Source organism: Sardina pilchardus, chromosome 17 (assembly GCF_963854185.1).
Source record: "Sardina pilchardus chromosome 17, fSarPil1.1, whole genome shotgun sequence".
In the NCBI taxonomy this organism is placed as follows: Eukaryota; Metazoa; Chordata; class Actinopteri; order Clupeiformes; family Clupeidae; genus Sardina; species Sardina pilchardus.
The window spans coordinates 4,136,137-4,158,670 of NC_085010.1; the positions used below are offsets into that span (position 1 = coordinate 4,136,137).

Sequence of the window (22,534 nt, forward strand, 5' to 3'; positions counted from 1 at the left end):
AGACTAATGTACAATTAATCTAATAAAAACAACTCTGTTTAATCACAGATCATATTTTAATAGGTGAAATGGACGAAGCAACTACACTCATAGTTGAATAAAATTAAACACAGCCCTCCAGGGAATGTGGGTGGGCATTTTGCTAGTTTTGTGGCATTCATAGGACCAGCTGTGTTGGTGGTTGTAGTTGTTCAAGACATGTGCAATTTACGCTCATGACCGACAGAAACTTTGCAAGTATCTTATTTCACAGATAATATTTTATTTCCACACCAAATGTGCATTTATCCCAGTTTAGTTTTGGTGTCCCCTCATGTTTTACTGCTCCTCCCACCAATCTAACTCATATGATCTGATTGGCTATAGGCAGCAGAGGGAAACATCTGAAGTTTATTTTCAGGCTGCGAAAGACTGTCTGGTTTTCACTATGGGTTTTCACCATACTACGAAAGACAGGACACTTATTGACAAGTCTGCCCTATGATTCTCTTCATTCTTCAAAATTGAAACCGTCGGTCTTCGATTAAAAGATCCTTCATACACAGAAAAATAATTAATGAGGTAGCCTAGGTGGTCTAAAAATCTCAAAATTCCAGTTACCCAGGGAGCAAAAGTGTTTTTACAGACATGGAATGTTGGTTGTGACCCAGAAATTAAGTTTTGAGCATTTTAACAGAATATTTTTTCCTGGAACAATGTAAAACTGTAATGTAATGTAATGTAATGCAATGTAATGTAAAGGAACTGACTATTGTACTGCATTCTTTACATTAGTAATCATATGCATGTGAGAAATAAACACCCTTGAATCCTTGTTGAATTCAATGATATAGGCCTACTTTAGAACATTCAATTTCCAACATTCTACTGACTTAAGGGCATTCACTAATAATAATAATAATAATAATAATAATAATAATAATAATAATCTTTATTTATAGAGCGCTTTTCTAAACATAGTTTCAAAGTGCTTTACATATGAAATAATAAACAGAACAGAAAAACAACACAAAAATGAAGTGACTAAAAACAATACAAATAATACCATAACAACATTGGCAAGAATAAACAAAAAATAAAAAGGTTTTTTTCTTCTTTTTTTGAATGAACAACAGAAAAAATGCAATAATCAAAACACTACACAAGGCAAAACCAAACCAAACCAAGACATAAACAAAAATTAAACTTAAATAAACTCCTTAAAAGCTTTACGGTATAGGTGAGTTTTAAGGAGGGACTTAAAAGATGGGACAGTATCAGCTAACCTTATTTGCTCAGGCAGTGCATTCCAAAGCTTAGGGGCTAAGACAGAAAAAGATCTGTCCCCTTTAGTTGCAAGCCGTGACTCAGGAATGGTCAATAAACCTTTGCCAGCAGACCTTAATGCTCGTGTAGGGCTATAGGGCACTAGCATATCAGAAATGTAACCAGGGGAAAGGCCATGAAGAGCTTTAAATGTAACAAGCAACAATTTAAAATCAATTCTCCAGCATATTGGGAGCCAGCAGTGATGCTAGAACAGGAGTGATGTGTTCATACCGACTAGTTCTATTTAGGAGCCTGGCAGCAGAGTTTTGGACTATTTGAAGCCTGTGTAAGGACTTTTGAGTGAGGCAAGTGAAAAGACTGTTACAATAATCCAGGCGTGAGGAGATAAAAGCTATCAAATGCGTCTGTGCATAGCTCATCATCGTCTTGCTTTCTCCCGTTCTGTGATTGGTCCCTTAACTCAGGCAAAAATTAGGGGGGTAGTTTCCAGACTGCCTTAGCAGCGGGAATCAAATCACTGCGCAAGGCAGGATGGGAACACCCAGGCTAGGAGCACACATCACTTATTCTAAGACATAGGCTACAACACACATAAATACACTACATCAATTAGGCTACGTTATTTCCAACCATAACACAGGTAGAAGTATCTCAATGCATGGGCAACACATATGACACAAGGTGGCAGTTTGGGCTACAAAGATCAAACTGTCAAAGAAGCCAAACAAATCATCCTACATTGGCCTATCAAAACGTGTGTTGTTAGCTAATTGTTTCATGTTACAGTTTTTCTTAGTTGTTTTGGTGCATTTCATTGTATTACAATTTCTAAACGGTGTGAGAGTCACACCTGGGGCAGAATTTGTTGGTCAATTTGATCAGTTTGAGAGTCACACCTGGAGCAGAATATGTTGGTCAATTTGAGTCACATTTAGGGCAGTTACTTCAAGTCAGGTCAAGTCACATATTTATAAAACACATTTTGTAAGCACAAAGTGCAAACCCAAGGCGCTGCACATGCAGATATCAAGACATAAACAACTAACAAAAACAAAATGCTGGACGGAGCGGTGTGATTTATCTCACATAAATAAATTATTATAATTTATTTGTTTTGTTTTTTTCCCTGCACTCCACTCTCACTCTCCCTGTCAGGTAAAATAGCAGCGATAGTGATGGGAAGAATGACACAGACTGGAGATTATCACTGGGTGTACAGTGTGAGCATTTTTACCTGGCCAAGTCAGCAGAGGTGGAGTGCAGAGGCCCCCTGTCCAAGTCTGATGTCCGACAACCACCAATCTGGGCATTTATGGATGATCTAACAGTAACCACACCACCAGTCCCAGGTTGCAGGTGACTTCTGAAAGGCCTGGAGAAGCTCATCTCATGGACTCCGATGAGCTTCAAACCAAGAAAATCCAGGTCCGAGGTGCCAAGGAAAGGAAAGGTGGCTGACCAGTTCCGCTTCTCATTAGATACCATTGGTCTCAGAGAAGCTGGTGAAGATTCTAGGCATCCATCAAAACAATAGGGCAAGAGCTGGGGGGATGGATTCAGTGTCTCTCAGGGAGGTCCAGCAGGAGATGAGGGCAGGTATGGAGGAGTGGGCCACCAGAGTAGTGGGGATGAGACAGCAGGGAGCTTGGACACGTTGGAACCAGGCAATGGACTGTACACTATCTTCGTCTGACTTATGGCGAGCCGAACCTTAGCACATCAAGGTCCTCGTACAACCAGTTTATGATGTATGTTCAACTACGTCCAACCTCTTCTGCTGTGGTAAAGTTGAGACGCCCGCTTGCTCCTTGTGTTCTGAGGCTGGGACCCTGGAGCACATTCTCAGCTGCTGCCTGAAAGCCCTGGGAGAAGACTGCTATCGGTGGCTCCACAACCAGGTGCTGGAGAGAAGCCCAGACTACAGAAAAAGGCTTCGTCAGGTCTCCTAGTAACTGCCCATGACTGGCAGCTGAGGGTTAACCTGGAGAGGCGGCTCAGGTTCCGAGAGGCCATCACAATGACCACACTGAGGCCAGACATGGTCCTTCTGTCAACGTCAACAAGACAGGTGGAAATGATGTGGTGGTTTTCCCTGGGAATTTACCTTATTCACCTGTGGTGATTGCTTATGATCAAACATGTTTTCGTGCTTTACATGAAAATGTGATTATTCTGTGATGGGCTCTTATGCCAAAATCATTTAGTAGGTCCTAAAGAAGCTTCATATAAAATATGATGATTTGATCCACAAGACTAATAGGCCACGTTAAATGTTTGATATATTTGAAACAGTAATAGTAAAACGTTCTACAAAGTTAAACAAGTTTGAAACCCTTTGTCTCAGAGTACTCGCATGACCAAAGCATAATTTGACAGCTTGTTTTCTTCTGTGTTTCTAGATATGTTTATTTAATTTCTAGCACGAACCATCACAGAGATATGTAGTCAGATTAGAATGATGGTGTTTGATCGTGACCGTGTAATCAGGGCAATCGTTAAGATGACTCAAGTCATGAACCAGCCTTGTAGAAGAAGCAGGGCTACTTTGTCAGAAGCTAAGGCAAGAATCAGAGGTCTCTGAAGCTTGGTAGCATCCTTGGGTCACCATCCATACCCACCACAACATATCGCATCCATGCCAACAAACTGGAGGGTTACCATAAAGGAGTCATTTTATTTGTATTTATTTATTTATTTATTTATTTATTTAGTATCACAACCAAAAGTGTTTGGTGCGAAGAATTTCGAATCTTAACTCTACCATAATCCTCTGCTTGGGGCTTGCTAGATGCTACAGGAACTTTAACTGGGACAGGGTGCTGTGGTCACACAAAACAAAATGTATCGCTGACTCCAAATATTCAAAGTGGGTTTGGGATAGAAATAAAGAGAAAACTCCAAGCCACCATGCATTACATGTGGCAGTGGAGTTGAGACTGTGGGGCTGTTCCACTATGAAAGGCCTTGGAAGTGCAGTTCTTCTGTGTGGCATTATGGATTCTCAGCATTCCCAGCTGATTTTAAATCAAAACCAAGCTGACCAAGCTCTGCCAAGAAGTTTGGTCATGGATAGATCTTCCAACAAGACAATCCAAACCACACATGAAAATCCACTCAAAAATGGTGAAATGAACACACACAGAGAAGAAATCAAGCTTTTGGCATGGCCATCCTGACCTAAATCCCAAATGAAACCCGTGGGTTCAGTTCAACATGACTTTACAAAACCCAGGACTGCAGGAGTGGGAGGGTTGAGTAACACTGCAAAACTGTCATGAAGTATCACACAAACCAACATTAGGTTGTGCAGAAAATATTTTTACTCAGCGAAAAAAGTACATACACAAACATGGAAAAAGACAATTAAGACATTCCTAAAACAGCTCACTAATGTTTTATCTAATGTAGATTATAGGTTGAACGTAACTGCTGTACAGGTGGGAACAAACATGGGAAGGCAGGAGCACCTGATCCTCAGGTGGAGACCAGCTTGCTGCCAGAAGCCCGATTGACGATCTCGTTGACAAAGCTGTTATTGTGAGCTGTGAGCTCAGCCTTGAGTTCAGAGAGCCGTTGCTTGACAGCCTCCTGAGTCAAGCCCTTCAGGGGCAGGGCCTTCACCTGCGCCAGGAATCCCTCGATCAGACTCTCCCCCTCCTGAAAATAGGACGGCTAGCGGTCATTCATTGACATCGAAAATGGTTTTCAAACAAACCTTTTTTTTTTGTTGTTTAAATTGTTAACTAGTTGTACTGCATAGTGGTAAATAATTACGACAGCCACATGGTTCATGGGCAAGTCAGCCTTTTGTTATGGTGCCCCTACTTCCTGGAATAATCTTCAGTGCAATTTAAAAATGAACTCTATAATTCCATATAATCAATTCAAATCTGTGATCACAAACCTTCCTATGTCAATTTGTACCTGCTTTAAGTAAATGTCTTTTATTATTATTGTTATTATTATTGTTGTTATTATTTTATTATTATTATTTCATGTATTGTTTTTTTCCCCCCTTCCTCCTCCTATAATGTAATGTATATTTTGCCATCATTATCTTATTTGAACATCTCTTGTTCCTCCATTGTTTCTGTAATCTCGGCTTCATTGAAAATGAGGGCTACCCTCAATGACTCTCCGAGAATAAATAAAGGTTGAATGAATGGTACATTGTGTACTATCCAAAGACATTAAATCACACTTCTCTCCATCCCCTACTCCTGTAATTCCTTGTAAACCATTACATGCTCTCCCCTTGGTCACTCAATGAATGTTGATGCTTGCATTTTCACTTAGGTGTACATTTCACAAAATGCTCAGATTTTGTGCAAAGATATATGTATTCTTAAATCACACTCATCATATTCTCTACAAGGTCACAAATTTCACTACCTCAGTAAGACAAATCTGCAACAACAGACAAAGTATTCTTTGGTGACACTTAAATGGATGTTCGCATTTGCATTGGACCAGTATATTTCTGCCATGTGTGCATTGCTAAAAAGGCTACAACATGAAAGAAACCCTTCGGGCCATTCAAAAGAAACAGACCTCTGCACCACTAGTGGTAGCCGTTCTCACCTGCTTCTGAAGGCAGCGTCTCTTGGCCTCAGGTCCCTCAGAGTCGCTTTCCCCTTCAGTCCCATGAGGAGCGAGGTCCTGGAACTCCTCCAGCTCCAGGGCTTTCTCCCGCGCGCTGGCTATCACATGTGGAGGGAAGTTGGCCAGTTCCGCCACATGGATCCCAAAGCTCTGATCGCACACGCCTGACGAAAATCAGCAAGAGATGGTCAAGCTCAGCTTTTGATATGGCAAGATCTTATTCTCAGTTCTGATCTGACATCTGATCTGACATCAAGGCAATTGTCCCCTCACCTTTCTTGACCCTGTAGAGCATGGTGAGGGTGTCGTGGGAGGTCAGTGCAGTGACGTGCAGGTTGTGGACGGTAGGAAGCTGCTGGGCCAGCGCGGTCAGCTCGTGGAAGTGCGTAGCAAACAGGCAGAAGGAGCGTAGCTCAGTGGCGATGAACTCCGAGATGGCCCAGGCCAGGCCAAAGCCATCATAGGTGGACGTGCCTCGGCCCAGCTCATCAATGATGATCAGGGAGTCTTCTGTGGCTGAGCTGAGGGAAACCATGGCAACATTTAGTGATGCATTGCATACTGGGGCATGCATAACATCGATCACTAAACTGTTTAAACTAAGGTACTAGGTAACATCAATGTATACACCCAAAAATACAAAAAGTACACATCCCCGGTACAGATTTAGAGTGTGTTCAGACTAGTGTTCTTTTTTGCAGACTTTTAGACTTGAGTAGACAGTGTTTTCAGAAAAGTCATTTTTCAGGTGTTTTTTTTTCTGCTGCTCAAAGCGTCTTTTTAAAAAGTTCAGCTTCTTAGAAAAACATGCCCTACGTCACACAATTTGACAGCTGACCAATTGCAAGCCGAGTAATGAGACGTTCGTATCCAGCACAAGTGGAGACGGTAGCAGTGGAGAAACTTATTATGATCGTGGTATTACCGGTACCATTGATTAGTATGAGGCAGAGAGGCTGAAGAACAGGTGAATAATTGCCTACCGAAGTATGGCTGCTGTTTCCAGCATTTCAGCCATGAAGGTGGACACGCCCTTGATCTGACTGTCTCCGGCACCCACGCGTGCCAACACGCAGTCCACCACGCTCACCTCCGCCTCCTCACACGGCACAAAGCAGCCGATCTGCGCCATCAGCACAATCACGCCCACCTGCCGGATGTAGGTAGACTTGCCTCCCATGTTAGGACCTGTCAGTCAACAACACAAATCACAACTTTATCCACTTTGTTACACTTGACTCATTGACAATCGATGCATCCATGTTGTACTTCATCTATCTTTATGCATCTTTATGCCACCAGCTATAATACCAAAAACAATGCTTGATATTTAATACAGAATATACATGTTTTTACTAGTTTTCAAAGTATTTGGATCAGGAGAATGTGAAAACTGTAGCAGATGATTTGGAAGAATGTTTTCGCTGTTATTGTGAAGAGCAATAGACGAGATGAGATTCTTACACAGGGAATCAAGTGGAACTGGAAACCCTGAAACCATAGATCAGACTGACTTATGTGCACATCGGTGCTGTTCTTGAAGTGACTGGCTGTACCTGTGATGATGTGGAAGGTCTCCTGGGCGCGGGTGAAGGACACGTCGTTGGGGATGAAGGCCACGTCATCCTGTGCCTCCACGCAGGGATGGCGGGAGCCCTTGAGGAACAGTCGACCCGAGCCCTTGTCCAGTATACGTGGACGCACATACGGCACCGGGGCAGCATTGGACACCAGCGCAAAACTCACCACTGCGTCCAGCTGGGCAGTCACCTCATTCAGGGTGTGCAGCGGGTCCATGTAACCTGCGAGACATTTATCAGATGGAGAGTTCTTAATTAAGCTTACCAAAACGATCTAAAAACGGCAAACACAGACTACAACACTGAGGCAGGCTCTGGTGTGATCACTACCAGTGTAAACTGATGGCATACGTGTAGCTCATCATGTGTGGGGACTTGCCTGAGGCAATGCTGAGGATCTCCTTCACAATGGCATTCTGGGCCTCTTCATACTCCTCTCTGTTCTTAGTGTACTCTTCATTCAGTGAGCTCAGTTTGCTGCAGAGCACACACACATCACAACTCAGTTTAGATCGGTCATCTGCTTGGTCATTTGTGGTCAACAGATGGCACAGCAGGGAGAAATATTTATGGCTCAAGCTCACATCTTTTTGCTAACAGAACACAATTCGGTCCTACTCACTTCCTATTACCGATCAAATGCATGGTGTATACAAGTGTTTATACAGGTACCGACCAATGGGACTACAGTAATGTATCCTCCTCATCATGTCCCACTATAGCATATGTATATGCACACAGTTAGTTTGATTTATACACTTTGTGATTTGCCCATTTTAAAAATGTCAGTTGAAATCTCAAGAGTGTAGGACAAGTGCTTATAGGACAAGTGCTTATGAGAGATGAATTAAAAGAATTATTCGAGTTGGTAGAATAATTTTGATTTTGCTGCCAAATTCATTTTCTCAACTTCTCTGACTACATCATGGAAAATTTGCGGTCCTCCTCAATGTACAAACATGTCTTTTCATGACCGCAGACTGCAGATGGAAAATAGTCTTTGACTAAATTTGGTGCATTTACATGTTCCATTGGGACATGTTGATTATTGTACATTGTCCCTCTCTTAAATAAATAAATAAATAAATAAATAAATAAATAAATAGATAGATAGATTCATAGATCATGTTCTTGTACTTTTTCAATCTAAATGGATTATGGCTAATATCTGAGAGGGGGCCTCGGACCTGTTAGTGAAGCGCACACCATTCTTCTGTACGTCCAGTGTGGTGAACTTCTTGTTGTTCCTCAGACTCTTTTCTTCCTTACAGGTTACTCTGAAAAAGTAGCCAATCTGGGCATTGGACTCCAACTTCATAGTCTTTCCTCCATCTAGGCCTGTAACAGATATTATTATGGCCTCCTTCAGATGACGAGGGAAAAGACCACACCAGTTGGAACAGGCTTTCGAGGGTTAGCTAAAATGTTTGTTTCTTATTGGCTGGTCTGAATAATTCAATACCTTTCTGTTCCATTCAATGTCAGTACCATCATTTCCTGACTATTAGCCGTGGCTTACACATTGATTTAGCTAATTTTCTTCAGCTATGAGGTTAATCCACGGGGACAATTAATATGGTATCAATATGGTTTTGTTTCTTTTAATCTGCATAAAACACTGTCCTGCGACTTATACACAATGCGGCTTATATGCAGAAAATTACTGTAAGCATTTTCATTATTCTGTCTGATGCATGAGAGTGTAAGCAAAGGTCAGCGCCACACACCCAGTTCCCTGGCCCCACTGGTCAGCGCTGACTGCATGCCCTTCTCCAGCCTGTCCATGTTCTCCCGGAGCTCGCTTAGTGTGGGGTCAAACGAGGGCTTCACCAGGAACTCATGGTGCTCAATCTGCAGAGAAAGTCAACGACATGGTGAGGACTTGCTTCTCAACAACCCGGCTAGCAAGCTGTTACTCCACAGTTGCATTAACAGGTACAGCTGCAGGAAGAGCAAGTCACCACAGACGCTGACAACAGTTACAAAACTGAAGCCTATTGTGCCGATCACAGTAAAACTGTAGCGGAGTAAATCAGATCAAGCTAAACACTTTTATGGCCTAATAGCTCCAGTATGCAATTCCACTGCTAACCTGATTCATGTCCAGCGTGGTTTCAATCATCTCCTGGAACTTGGAGAAATCGGAGATGAGGTCATTGAGTGGAGTGATAAAAACGGCATTCAACAGCACCTCGTGTTTCCCTAAAAGCATGAGCAGAGAGATGGAAGGGATAAGAGGCGAAAGGCATTCATCTCCATTTTCTCACTCACATATTTTCCCTTCTCCCTCGCGCACCCAGGGAGAGAGATAAAGAGGAGACTATGCAGTGATTACTTTCATGGTCAAGCGGACTAAAAGGGGGCGGGTCCTGCTCACCACTGTAGCGTTGCAGGGCCAGGACCAGCGCGGGGAGCTGACCCACGGCCTGGTAGGCACGGTAACAGTCCTGCAGGGTGGCACTGTGCCTCTGGAACTTCTTGGCTAGGCGGTTGAGGTCAGGGAAGCGCCGGAGCAAGTCCTCCTGACAGCTCTGCCTCAGTTCAGAGTCCTCCACAAAGCTTTCCACAAGATTCAGCCTGACACACACACACACACACACACACACACACACACACACACTTATTAAGACTTAATAGAAGATTTGCATATATAAAAAGTCTCCAGTTCAAAGTAAGATGGTCAGACTTTAAGTCAGACTTAAACAGAATATCTTCTCCATTGAACAGATCAAGGCAAACAAAGCATGGCTCACCTCTCCTCAATCTTATTCTTGTCAATCAGAGGCTGCTTGATCCACTGGTTCACCAGGCGTTGGCCCTGTGGGGTCCTGCACCTGTTCAGAAGCCCTGAGAGGGAGTGGGAGCCTACAGTGGTGTCCGACCCCTAAAGCATGTTAAACACAGTAATAGACGTTAAAGAGACACATCTCATCACATTCTGGGGAGACCAAGTTACTAGATAATCAGCACAGTCATGTAACCCCATGTCAGCGTCTTATTCTTACAGGGAAAAGGTTGAGCGCGTTCACAGCAGCGTTGTCCAGGCGCATGTACTGGTTTAGGTCAAAGGTTGTGATCTGGAAGGAGTTGAAGTTTGCTTCGTCAGACAGAAGCTCCAGGAACTTGATGACTGCTGCCAGGCAGGACATGGCAATCTGCAGGGGACACACATACATATTCCTGATTTCTGGGAGCAACACGGCTGCATGTAAGACAGTATGTGCACTGCCAACCTTGCTGTATTGTGTTGCAATTAATAATGTTGGGCTCACACCTGTTTCTCCATCTCAGGCAGGGCAGCACTGGAGACAGTCTCACCCTTGCGAGCTCTCAAAAGTCTGTCCAAATCCTGTACAATGTCCTTTGTGGTAAACTCGGACTTCTTTCTATCCGACAACAGAATTCCTCCTCGCTGGACAACCTTACAAAAAATAGGAGAAAAAATGCAGATACAATCAAGCAGCCACATAAACGAACATCAGAATTATACCCAAATGCTCTCCAACTCCAACAAATAAACATCACTGAGCATTTTACATAAGCACACCTCATTCATTATGAGTTATTCATAATGAGAATTATGAATTTATTATTATGAGTCTTATTCGTAAACAAATGAAAAAAAGTCCAGAGGAGATATCCCATGATGGGAGTGATTCATATTGTTGACTACCCGTATGAATGAGCCATCAATCATAGTAGTGTGCTGAGACTGACCTGTCGAAGCTTGCCTGTGTCTCCGCCTGCGTCCCCCATTGGCAGCACACACTCCTTTGGTCCCATCTGTACCAGCAGGGCCTCCAAGTTGGAGAACTGGTCGTTGTCGGGGAACTCACAAACACCTACTTTCCTGAGGGTGGAGTCGACATAACCCACGCCGACCACACGCTGGCCATCAGGCCCAGAGCCAACACGCACCCCAACCACTCCAGCAACACCTTCCCCCGGAGCACCACCACCACCAAACAGAATCTCCTCAAACTGGGCCAGATTTCCAGGTGATGCCTGTTCAAGCAATGTCATGATCAAACATAATGCACTTGACAAGCACAATAAAATAATGACTGTCCAAAAGACTATTACTAACGCTCTGCCAAATGCCAATCAAGTACATTCATTGTGGGGATGATTCTAGACAGCATGTTTTAACAAGCAGCTGCGCAGTAAACATAAAGTCCTTCTCTGATGGTATGATCATAAGAACAGAAATCATGGCGCGGTGGGAGTAAGGTTTGCATACGAGAAAGACCTGTTCCGAGTCCCGAATGATTTACCTTGTATTCCACTTGCCAATCGTGCTCTTTGGTACTCTTGCCGCCAGCCTTGTTCCTGTAGACTTCGACGCGGTACTGACGAACGAGCAGCAAATCTCTCACAAACGACTCGAAGTTCATTTTACTGAGGACCACGCTCTCAAGTTTCTTGCTCCCTGCACACACAACACAAGTTGCTTGAAAGCATACCAGGGCCTGTGTTCAGCTAACACATACTGTAGGTAAATGTTAATTAGCCTGACAACCACAGCCAGAACAAAGGCACATAACATGAGATATTAATCAGATTTGCAACGAGTTTAGCCGGTAATTAACTAACCAACTACAGAAAAACCTTGAATCAAGGCAAGATTATCAGTCTCGTTAGCTGCTACCAGTTACAGACCTGATCCGAGGTTTTTGATGACTTGATTAGTCTTGAAAACCTCTTTTGCTGCAAAGGTGGCATCTTTCCCATGCACAGTGTAGTAATCGTTGCGATCGAAAATCCTAAATGTAGTGTCTGGTTTTTCCGGCATAGAGAAAAAAAAGCTTAAGAAACCCGATTCGGATGCACTGTCCATGGACAGATTCTGCTTTGGTTGCACCGCCATGCTGGAATCTCCCGCCAGACTGTGCACGCAGTGACCAAAAGAGAAAAGGAATCCCGCCTTCAGCTGGCTGGGACGTTTCCGGTTTACTTCCGGCTTTCGGCCGAAACAAAGTATGACGAAGCTTATCAAAATAACAGTCTGCTTGCGATTTCGCTGGTTGTGATCATGTTGATAAATAAACGATAAACAATTCAATATTCGACCGTATTTTCTCCACTGTGTTATTTATGGCGATTGAAGGCTATAGACGATATGGACGATATGAATGATGAACATTATTTTAGTAAATATAGTCATATGGCTGTTTATTTCATTATTTGGTTATGAAATGTGGCTGTTTCTTTCATTATCTGGCTATATATTTGGAGTCAAACGGAGGGGCCTACTTCAGACCTTCCTGAATGAAATGTGCGCTATATTAAATAAACTTGAGTGCTTATTTTTTCTCATGATAGAGCACAAGAACTAATCACTTTTCATAATGAATTTATCTATAAGTATGCTATTCAGTGTAATTATTCCCTTCAACTGGATAACTTACTTGTTGACAGAGCACGATATTAGCTTTTTATTACAGTGCATGAAAATGCACTGTACTGTTCTTCCTAGGCTTCTTATTATTATTCCGCTTACCACTTTGTACTTTCGCTATTTCTCTTGAACCGTTTAACTTAGAAACTTCATTCAAACGTTGTAACGTAGGTCTTCAATAGGAGAAGGCTGCTATGCATTTTTCAACGTTGTAACTTTTATACTTTTTAAACTATACATTAAATATCTTATGCCAGGTTAACCTGTTTCCTCTTTCCACAACCGTTTCAAAATAAGTCCTCACTGCAATAATACACTATTAAATCATTTAACCATTGAAACTACTCCACTATTTAACTGTTCAACCATTCCAACTGTCAGTTATCATCAACTATGCCTCCAGTCAACTACATGAGACCTCCATGTACCTAGCAACCAACATAGCAACCATCAAAATTAAGCGTTTATGACCGTTTCCATAGCAACCAACATGATTTTACTACAGTAACTTCTTTATTCCTGATAGTGGCAGCCATGGATACCTATCAACAAATGTTTCAAAATAAAAGTCCTCAGTAGCAAGTTAGCTAGTTAGCATAGTTAGCATTTTTAACATAACTGCTAAAAATTATTAGCTAAGTTAGCTAATCAACGTGGTTAGCATAGTTAACATTACTGCTAGAAATCATCAGCTAAGTTAGCTTATCAACCTGGTTAGCATTGCTAACATAGCTACCCAGCAAACAATTAACGTTCTGCTAACTTTCACTAACGTTAGCTTTTGGTTCCCCTATGGTTCGTTTTTCAGCAACCTACTAATAACGTTTAGAGAACGTTATCTCCAGGTTGTCAAAACAAATAACGTTCCCCTAACGTTTTTACAACTAAAGAAAAAAACGTTATATTCTGGTTGAATCCCAGCAAGCAAATAACGTTAGCCGCTGGTTCTCCTGTGGTTAGTTTATCAGTAACCTTCTAATACCCTGGAGAGAACGTTAGCTCCAGGTTATCAAAGTTTCCCGAACGTTATTACAACTAAAGAAAAAAACGTTATATTCTGGTTGCATTTCTCTTTTCACACAACGTTGCTACTTAGTTGTTTTTAGGTATCTTTGTATAACCATATCGGTATTCTCTGGTTATGTGCGTGGGGTTGATTGATGAAAATCGCCCCAGAGTTTCTATGAGTTTCCAATTGAACACGGCCAGCAGCCACACTGCAAAGTCGGAATAATTTGTTGCAAAATCGACATATAGCCCTATTCTATTCTTCCCCCCTCTGTTGGATTGATATTCGGCCGACCAAAGCCAGCCCGTCAGCTGACTCAGCTAAATAGTCGGCAGGCCAACATCAGGAAATGTGCTTAGAAAACACTTTTGATGGCATTTTTTGTTAAAAGTTGGCAACCATGCTAGAAGTTATTAGAGGGCTCTGAGGTTCCAGAATCCAGCGGTTGCCAAAATCATATTCATAATTTAAGGTCAAATTTGTTGGTCAAAAGGTCAAAAACAATGCATTTTATGGTTCGTCTATTTGGGGGGCTCTATTTTCATAGCATTCTTTTTAAAAAGTTGGCAACCATGCTAGAAGTTATCAGTAGGGTCTGAGGTTCCAGAATCCAGTGGTTGCCAACGTCATATTTAGAATTTAAGGTCAAATTTGAAGGTCAAAAGCTCAAAAATAATAATAAATGTTATGGATTGTCTTTTTGGGGACTTCTTTTTTTCATGGCATTCTTTTTTAAATGTTGGCAACCATGCTAGAAGTTAACAATAGGGTCTGAGGTTCCAGAATCCAGTGGTTGCCAAAATCAAATTCAGAATTTAAGGTCAAATTTGAAGGTCAGAACCTCAAAAACAATAAATACATGTTATGGTTTGTCATTTTGGGGACCTCTTTTCTCATGCCATTCTTTTTTTTTTTAAATGTTGGCAACCATGCTAGAAGTTAACAGTAGGGTCTGAGGTTCCAGGATCCAGTGGTTGCCAAAATCATATTTAGAATTTAAGGTCAAATTTGAAGGTCAAAAGCTCCAAAACAATACATTTTATGGTTCGTCTTTTTTGGGGGCTCTATTTTCATATAGCATTCTTTTTAAAAAGTTGGCAACCATGCTAGAAGTTATTAGAGGGCTCTGAGGTTCCAGAATCCAGTGGTTGCCAAAATTATATTAATAATTTAAGGTACAATTTGAAGGTCAAAAGGTCAAAAACAATGCATTTTATGGTTTGTCTATTTGAGGGGCTCTATTTTCATAGCATTCTTTTTAAAAAGTTGGCAACCATGCTAGAAGTTATCAGTAGGGTCTGAGGTTCCAGAATCCAGTGGTTGCCAAAATCATATTCAGAATTTAAGGTCAAATTTGAAGGTCAGAACCTCAAAAACAATAAAATACATGTTATGGTTTGTCTTTTTGGGGACCTCTTTTTTCATGCCATTCTTTTTTTTAAATGTTGGCAACCATGCTAGAAGTTAACAGTAGGGTCTGAGGTTCCAGGATCCAGTGGTTGGCAAAATCATATTTAGAATTTAAGGTCCAATTTGAAGGTCAAAAGCTCAAAAACAATACATTTTATGGTTCATCTTTTTGGGGGGCTCTATTTTCATAGCATTCTTTTTAAAAAGTGGCAACCATGCTAGAAGTTGTCAGTAGGGTCTGAGGTTCCAGAATCCAGTGGTTGCCAACATCATGTTCACAATTTAAGGTCAAATTTAAAGATCAAAAGCTCAAAAACAATAAATAAATGTTATGGTTCGTCTTTTTGGGGACCGGTTTTTTTAATGGCATTCTTTTTAAATGTTACCAACCATGCTAGAACAGTGGGGTCTGAGGTTCCAGATGGTACTTGCCACAATGATAGGTAAATGTGAAAAGAATTTAGATTTTAACACTCACATCAGAAGCGACCAGGTCGCCGGGCTCACTGAAGAAGAGTCAACATGAGTCCGCTTCAACATGAATTTGTTTTATCCACTCATGACTTATATTGGGATGTTTGATTTAGCTTATCATAGAGCGGCTCTGGCCTGTCAGCCTAGGGCATTCGAAAATGTGCACATTCCAATTGGTTTTCGCCGAGCTACATCATAGTTCATCAGCATATTCAGACTTTTAACTTTTTCGATCTGGTCACCCAATTCGTTTCGCTTTATTATTTTGTTTTATTTGAGGCACATTGAGCTCCCCTGTATGAAATGCACTATATCAATAAAACTTGCCTTGTCACCGAATTTGCTATGACCACCCTATTTGCAGAGAAATAATGACTTTCGTCACTCTGGTTGCTTCTGATGTGAACACACGGTTAGGTGATTAGTTACATAAAACAATCTTCAGTTTTGCGGATGACAAGAAATAATGACATCATTAGGAAATAAAAACCGAGAGTAGAGACTGTATTGCACACTTTCCACGTGGAATTATTCATGGTCTACAGGCAAACCATGAGGAGGCTGACACACGCATCATCCTACATATGCTGGAAGTAATTAATGCCGTACGAAATCATCATTGTGAAGTGCCGTGAAACAGATCTCCTCCTTCTGCCTCTTCACTTCACTAGGGACCAAGTCTGCAAGGTGTGGATGATGAGTGGGACTTCCAAGGAATATGAGTGCTACCCAGTCCACCTTATCAATGAGAACTACCTCGGGTAGTTGTGGATAATGTACTCGGCTTCCATGCCCTAACTGGTTGCGATACTGTCTCCTCATTTGCTGGACATGGGAAGAAGTCATGTTGGACTGTGTATTTGCAACACCCAGAACTGTTACATGGTGTTGGTTGGGATGGGCCTCAAGGTGACGTTGAGGAGTTTTTGTGCCATCTGTACAAAGCACCATGCACATCTTTGGGTATTGACAGGGCTAGACATGACTTGTTTCAGAAAGGCAAAAAGGCAATGGAAATGTTACCTCCAACAAGTGATGCATCGTCATTGCATCTTGCATGTGCAAATCACCAGGCAAAGGTATGGCTGCAATCTGACAACGCAGATGTTATGGCCTGGTCAGATTACACGATATCAGCCCGATTTTGGCCATTTGTCGTGACCGACAAGTTTTACAGCGTCGTATCCGATTTCAAATGATTGGGCATGACATCAAACGCGGAGGGAATCTTATAATGTGACATGCTTCACGACTTGCGATGTGTCGTTCACAACGTTCTAAAACAGCCCGACCAAAAGACTGGCTTGTCAGAAATTTGATGGGAGTCGTATGACGCGATCGATGCTTTCGGTGTATGTGGCCACTCTCCCGACCAAGACGCGGAGAGGTTTTCATGGTTCTAAAATCATATAGTGTGACATGGTAGATCGTAAACAACAATTGTGAGCGACAAAAACATTGTAGCCTATAGTCTGACCCTGCCATTAGTGAAATCCCTGAGGAGACAGGTGGTTGGAAGGTTGTAGACCAACACTTGGTGGTTGTGTGACTCAGGAACCTCCTGTTCCAAGTAGTTGCTTGGAGCTGATAACTTGTGGTTGTAGAACCAAGTGCCGTACACATGCCTGCACTTGCCTTAAGAATGGACAGCCTTGCACACCTGCATGCGGTTGTGATGCTGATGGATGTCTCAACAATGTAGGGATGGAACATGATCAGGACGAGACAGCCTTTTGGTAATACAGCAACAAAAATTGCACATTGCAAAACATTGCATATATTACAAAAACATTCAGACAGTCTGAATTGACATTTGAATTGACATTGACATTTTGCCTTGAAATAAAGAAGCATTCTTGTTATTCATTAGCAATATATTCTGTAGAGAACGTTTTGTGTTATTCATAGCTTAAAGGAGTAATGGCCATATCAAGTCTATATATCCAAATTATTTATCAATAAAAATAAACATTTATCAAAATAATCTTTCAAACTTTTCAAAAAAGAATGCCATGAAAATAAAGCCCCCAAAAAGACTAACCATAAAATCTACTGTTTTTGACCTTTTGACCTTCAAATTTGACCTTGAAATATAAATATGATTTTGGCAACCACTGGACTGTGGAACCTCAGACCCTACTAATAACTTCCAGCATGGTTGCCAACTTTTTAAAAAGGATGTCAAGAAAATAGAGCTCCCCAAAAAAGACGAATCATGAAATCTATTGTTTTCGACCTTTTGACCTTCAAATTTGACCTTAAATTATAAAAATGATTTTGGCAAGCACTGGATTCTGGAACCTCAGGCCCTATTAATAACTTCTAGCATGGTTGCCAACTTTTAAAAAAAGGATATCATGAAAATAGAGCCCCCCAAAAAGACAAACCATGAAATCTATTGTTTTCGACCTTTTGACCTTCAAATTTGACCTGAAATTATAAAAATGATGTTGGCAACCACTGGATTCTGGAACCTCAGACCCTACTAATAACTTCTAGCATGGTTGCCAACTTTTAAAAAGGATGTCATGAAAATAGAGCCCCCCCAAAAGACAAACCATTAAAATCTATTGTTTCCAACTTTTTGACCTTCAAATTTGACCTTAAATTATAAATATGATTTTGGCAACCACTGGATTCTGGAACCTCAGACCCTACTAATAACTTCTAGCATGGTTGCCAACTTTTAACAAAAAATGCCATCAAAAGTTTTTTTCAGGGTCTTGGCCTGCCGACTAAAAGGGGCCATCGCGAGAAGCTAGGTTGAGAAACTTTCATCTCGGGTCTGTGAGTTCTGGGGTGTTGGTGTTTTAGCAGACTCAACCTCGCTAACTTTAAGACATTTGGATAACACAGAGATAAAGTTACTCACGTAGGCTGGCTGTATGGTATCGATCACATTCTTCACATCGTTCTCCATGCACTTGTTCGATTAAGTCCAACAGGCCTTTAAAAAACACTGTACAGGGTAAACCGGGTGGAAGAGCTAGCTAGCCATAGTCCCAGGCAGGCACACAACGATTTCATGCTAACTAATCTGACAAATAGTTTTGGATTAATCCATAATCGATTAGAGTGGCACCTGAAATGCATTCATGTTTTTAAAGCTTTATTTGTTATGAAAATATGATGATGAGGACTCCAATGAATTCTCAAACGTTGAGACTGCATCTTAAACAGCAATGTTCCCGGGGGAGAATTGTTTTATATTAACACGTAGTCCAAGTTATAGCCTATGTTACTGTGCTGTTCACAGCCTATCCCACAATTCCCAGTCCCAATTTAAAACAAAATAAACCAAAATCCATCATAATTCTGAACCGAGGACTTTTAATGGCATACGATGCAATAAAAACAGCCAGTTTTGAATGTTGAAACAGTGCCTGCTCTGCTTATGTTTTGATCTGACTAATCGTTTATTATAGGAAAAGACACCGTAGACGAGAAAGTATTAGACCTAACCGCATTTAAATACTTAGCTGACACTTAGTCATGTTAACGGGCCGTATTCGTAGCAGTTCAGCAAGCAGCTAATGGTAAGTGAAGATTCATATACTATATATAATCATTGCCTTAGCCATCAGAGACGTTCGTTCTCCCAGGTTACAGATAGGCTGTCGTCGCAGACGGCGAGTGTGCAGGGAGCCATGCAAGAATGTCACGATTATTCTACATATTTTTTCCCCCTTTACACTTTGTTGCTGGGAGGTTAGGGGAACGTTAATGCAACCAAATATAGTAAAGTTCCCTAAAGGGTAAGAGAACGTTCTGCTAACCAAAATAAACAACCAGAAAAAAACGTAGTATTTTCGTCAAGAAAACTTTCCTGGGGAACCTTGTGGCAACTTTCGCAACTTTCAGGCAACGTTTTCCTAACCAGGGAAAAAACGTTCTAAAAACGTTCTCCTAACCAGAAATTGTTAGCTGGGTAGCATTTTTACAATAACTGTTAGAAATCATTAGCCAAGTAAACCAATCAACTGGTTATCATTGTTAGCATAGTTGACATTTTAGAATACCTGTTAGAAATCATTAGTTAAGTTAGAACAGGAATGTAAGCTTTAAAATGTCTACCTTAAAGGGATATTCCGCCATTTTTTGAAATACGCTCATTTTCCACCTTCCCTCGAGCAAAACAATCGATATTTACCTTGTTCCCGTTCATCCAGCCATTCTGTGAGTCTGGCGATACAAGTTTTAGCTTCAGCCTAGCATAGATCATTGAATCAGATTAGACCATTAGCTTCTCGCCTGCTAGCTTCATGTTTAAAAGTGACTAAGATTTCTGGTAATTTTCCCATTTAAAACGTGTCTCCTCTCAAGTTAGAAAGTGCAATAAGACCAACTGAAAATGAAACCTGGCGTTTTTCTAGGCTGATTTGACATGGAACTACACTCTCATCTGGCGTAATAATCAAGGCAACTTGCAGCTACTGGCACTACTACTGCTTGTTGTCTATGGGGACTATTTTCAGATGTTGCGTAAGATATCACTGCGCCTATGGTACATTTGCAAGTTGCCTTGATTATTACGCCAGATGAGAGTGTAGTTCCATGTCAAATCAGCCTAGAAAAACGGTTCCGTATCATTGGTCCGACATCCCATAAGTCCGACATCTCATTAGTCCGAAAATGAACCATTGACCAGAGATCCCATTAGTCCGACATCCCATTGGTCCGAAAAAAAGAAGCCCATTGGTCCGACATCTCATTAGTCCGACCATACAATACATAAACAAATCCAGACTTTGGTCTATTTCCTAAAAACTCCGTCTACCACTGTTTACAGTTAGAGTGATGTGACGCTATTTGTAGTATGATTTCAATAGCAGGGACATAGGCTAGTGGATGGGTGCGTGACTGTCATGCAGGTGACCCAGGCTCACATCCCGCGATGAACTTCATCTAGCATGAGATGTGTTTTATATTTTTGCAAACGAACATCGAAGCAAACGTGTTTCAGTCGTATACAAAACCACAAATTAGCCTACATTCCAACATAGCTAAACGTATAGGACAATGAACTCTTACCTTTATGTTCTAGGCTACAAGTTATCCACAGTTAGTCACAGTTATTTCCATCGTGCGTTCTTCTCGATATGAGCTAGAAATAGAGCCTTGCCATATTCTTCTATCACACAGGTCTGACTAAATTCAAAGTTTCACTCCAGAAACTCGTTTTAATTTGTGCATAGTCCTGGCTTCCCAAAATGTCGCACAACACACTGCCACATTGGTTTAGGTGCCATTTCTTAAATATTACATTGTTTAATTGCATATAATAACTCTGTTCTCATGTAATATCATTGTATGTATATGTAGCCTACTTATTTCTATGTATTTTTTTTATATGCACGCGCACCCGCGCACCTTACCCGAATGCGCTATGATGGGGGCGGTCTGAAGAGGGTAGCAAGTGCGTGTGAGATTTTGAATCTGTGGCGCCAGTAGGCCTAGCCTACTCAGTGCTGCGGCAACGAGTGTTTGTAAACGTTTTCCTTCGAGTTTGAAACTAACAACAATACCGAGGAAACGTACTTTCACATTAGTTAAACGCTGTGCGCAGTTTGGACCGTTGCGTTACCAAACAGAGGGCGCACGAAGAGAAAAAGCCGAATTCGGGGACTGCTGGTGCATTCACCAGATTTGGTGAGATCGATTGCTTTTCTGTGTTTTCATATTGCTTGGTCTAGCAGAGAGACAGCAATCGCGTTTTCCCTTTTTTCTGAGCATTATTGATTGCTGCGGGACGTTTTGTCGGCAGCGGCCCTTTAGTTTTCCTGGATTGGATTATTGACTCTTGTGCGCGGTCCTGGCAAAATACAGGACATCTTTCGTTTAGTTTGGACTTTTAGGTTTATTTTCGGGACTGAATGAAAGGGGGAATTGCAACGCTTGGGATTGTTTGGGACATTTAATTGTGTGTGAATATAAAGCGCCGCTGTGCACGACCTGGGTTATTGTTTGGTGTGTGTCTTCCTTTACTGTTAAACCGAAGAAAGCGACATTGTTTCATTGTTATAATCAAGAGACGCACTCAGATGTGTAGTCTACGTTGTAGCCTACTTCATTCTCAGAATTATCTGTTTATTGCCATTCATATTTAGTCATTCAAAAAAACCCTTCTGCGTTTAATTAACACAGCCGAAGGTAAACGGTTGATTGTTACAACAGCACATTTCCACCTGTTGTTAGACACACAATGCTGCAAAAAAAGATGTCTCCTCTTTTCTGCGAATTTTGCATCTTTCAGTTTCAAGTCATCCATGCATCTCTACTGTGTATGGTCGGACTAATGGGACGTCGGACCAATGGTTGTCTTTTTTTCGGAGTAATGAGATGTCGGACTAATGGTATCTCTATTGAATGGTTCATTTTCGGACGAATGGGATGTCGGACTAATGGGATGTCGGACCAATGGTCCGGCCCCTAGAAAAACGCCAGGTTTCATTTTCAGTTGGTCTTATTGCACTTTCTAACTTGAGAGGAGACACGTTTTAAATGGAAAAATTACCAGAAATCTTAGTCACTTTTAAACATGAAGCTAGCAGGCGAGAAGCTAATGGTCTAATCCGATTCAATGATCTATGCTAGGCTGAAGCTAAAAGTTGTATCGCCAGACTCACAGAATGGCTGGATGAACGGGAACAAGGTAAATATCGATTGTTTTGCTCGAGGGGAGGTGGAAAATGAGCGTATTTCCAAAAATGGCGGAATATCCCTTTAACACTATCAACTCTTTTTAAACTATGCAACCACCATGTTTACCCTAGCTACACCTTAGTAACCATA

The 22,534-nt window shown here is 41.5% G+C and overlaps 1 protein-coding gene across 1 annotated transcript; it reads right to left on the bottom strand.

The window, feature by feature from the left end:
- Window positions 1–4,566: 4,566 nt before the first annotated feature.
- msh2 (mutS homolog 2 (E. coli)) lies at window positions 4,567–12,362 on the bottom strand. Its single transcript, XM_062518088.1, has 16 exons — window positions 12,111–12,362; window positions 11,726–11,880; window positions 11,169–11,456; window positions 10,726–10,872; window positions 10,457–10,606; window positions 10,205–10,335; window positions 9,829–10,028; window positions 9,544–9,653; window positions 9,179–9,302; window positions 8,639–8,789; window positions 7,831–7,928; window positions 7,428–7,673; window positions 6,855–7,059; window positions 6,145–6,392; window positions 5,851–6,035; window positions 4,567–4,926 (listed from the first exon to the last, which is right to left on the bottom strand). The coding sequence occupies exons 1-16, from the start codon at window positions 12,316–12,318 to the stop codon at window positions 4,744–4,746; spliced, it is 2,829 nt and encodes a 942-aa protein (XP_062374072.1). The 5' UTR covers window positions 12,319–12,362; the 3' UTR covers window positions 4,567–4,743.
- Between the last annotated feature and the right edge of the window lie 10,172 nt (window positions 12,363–22,534).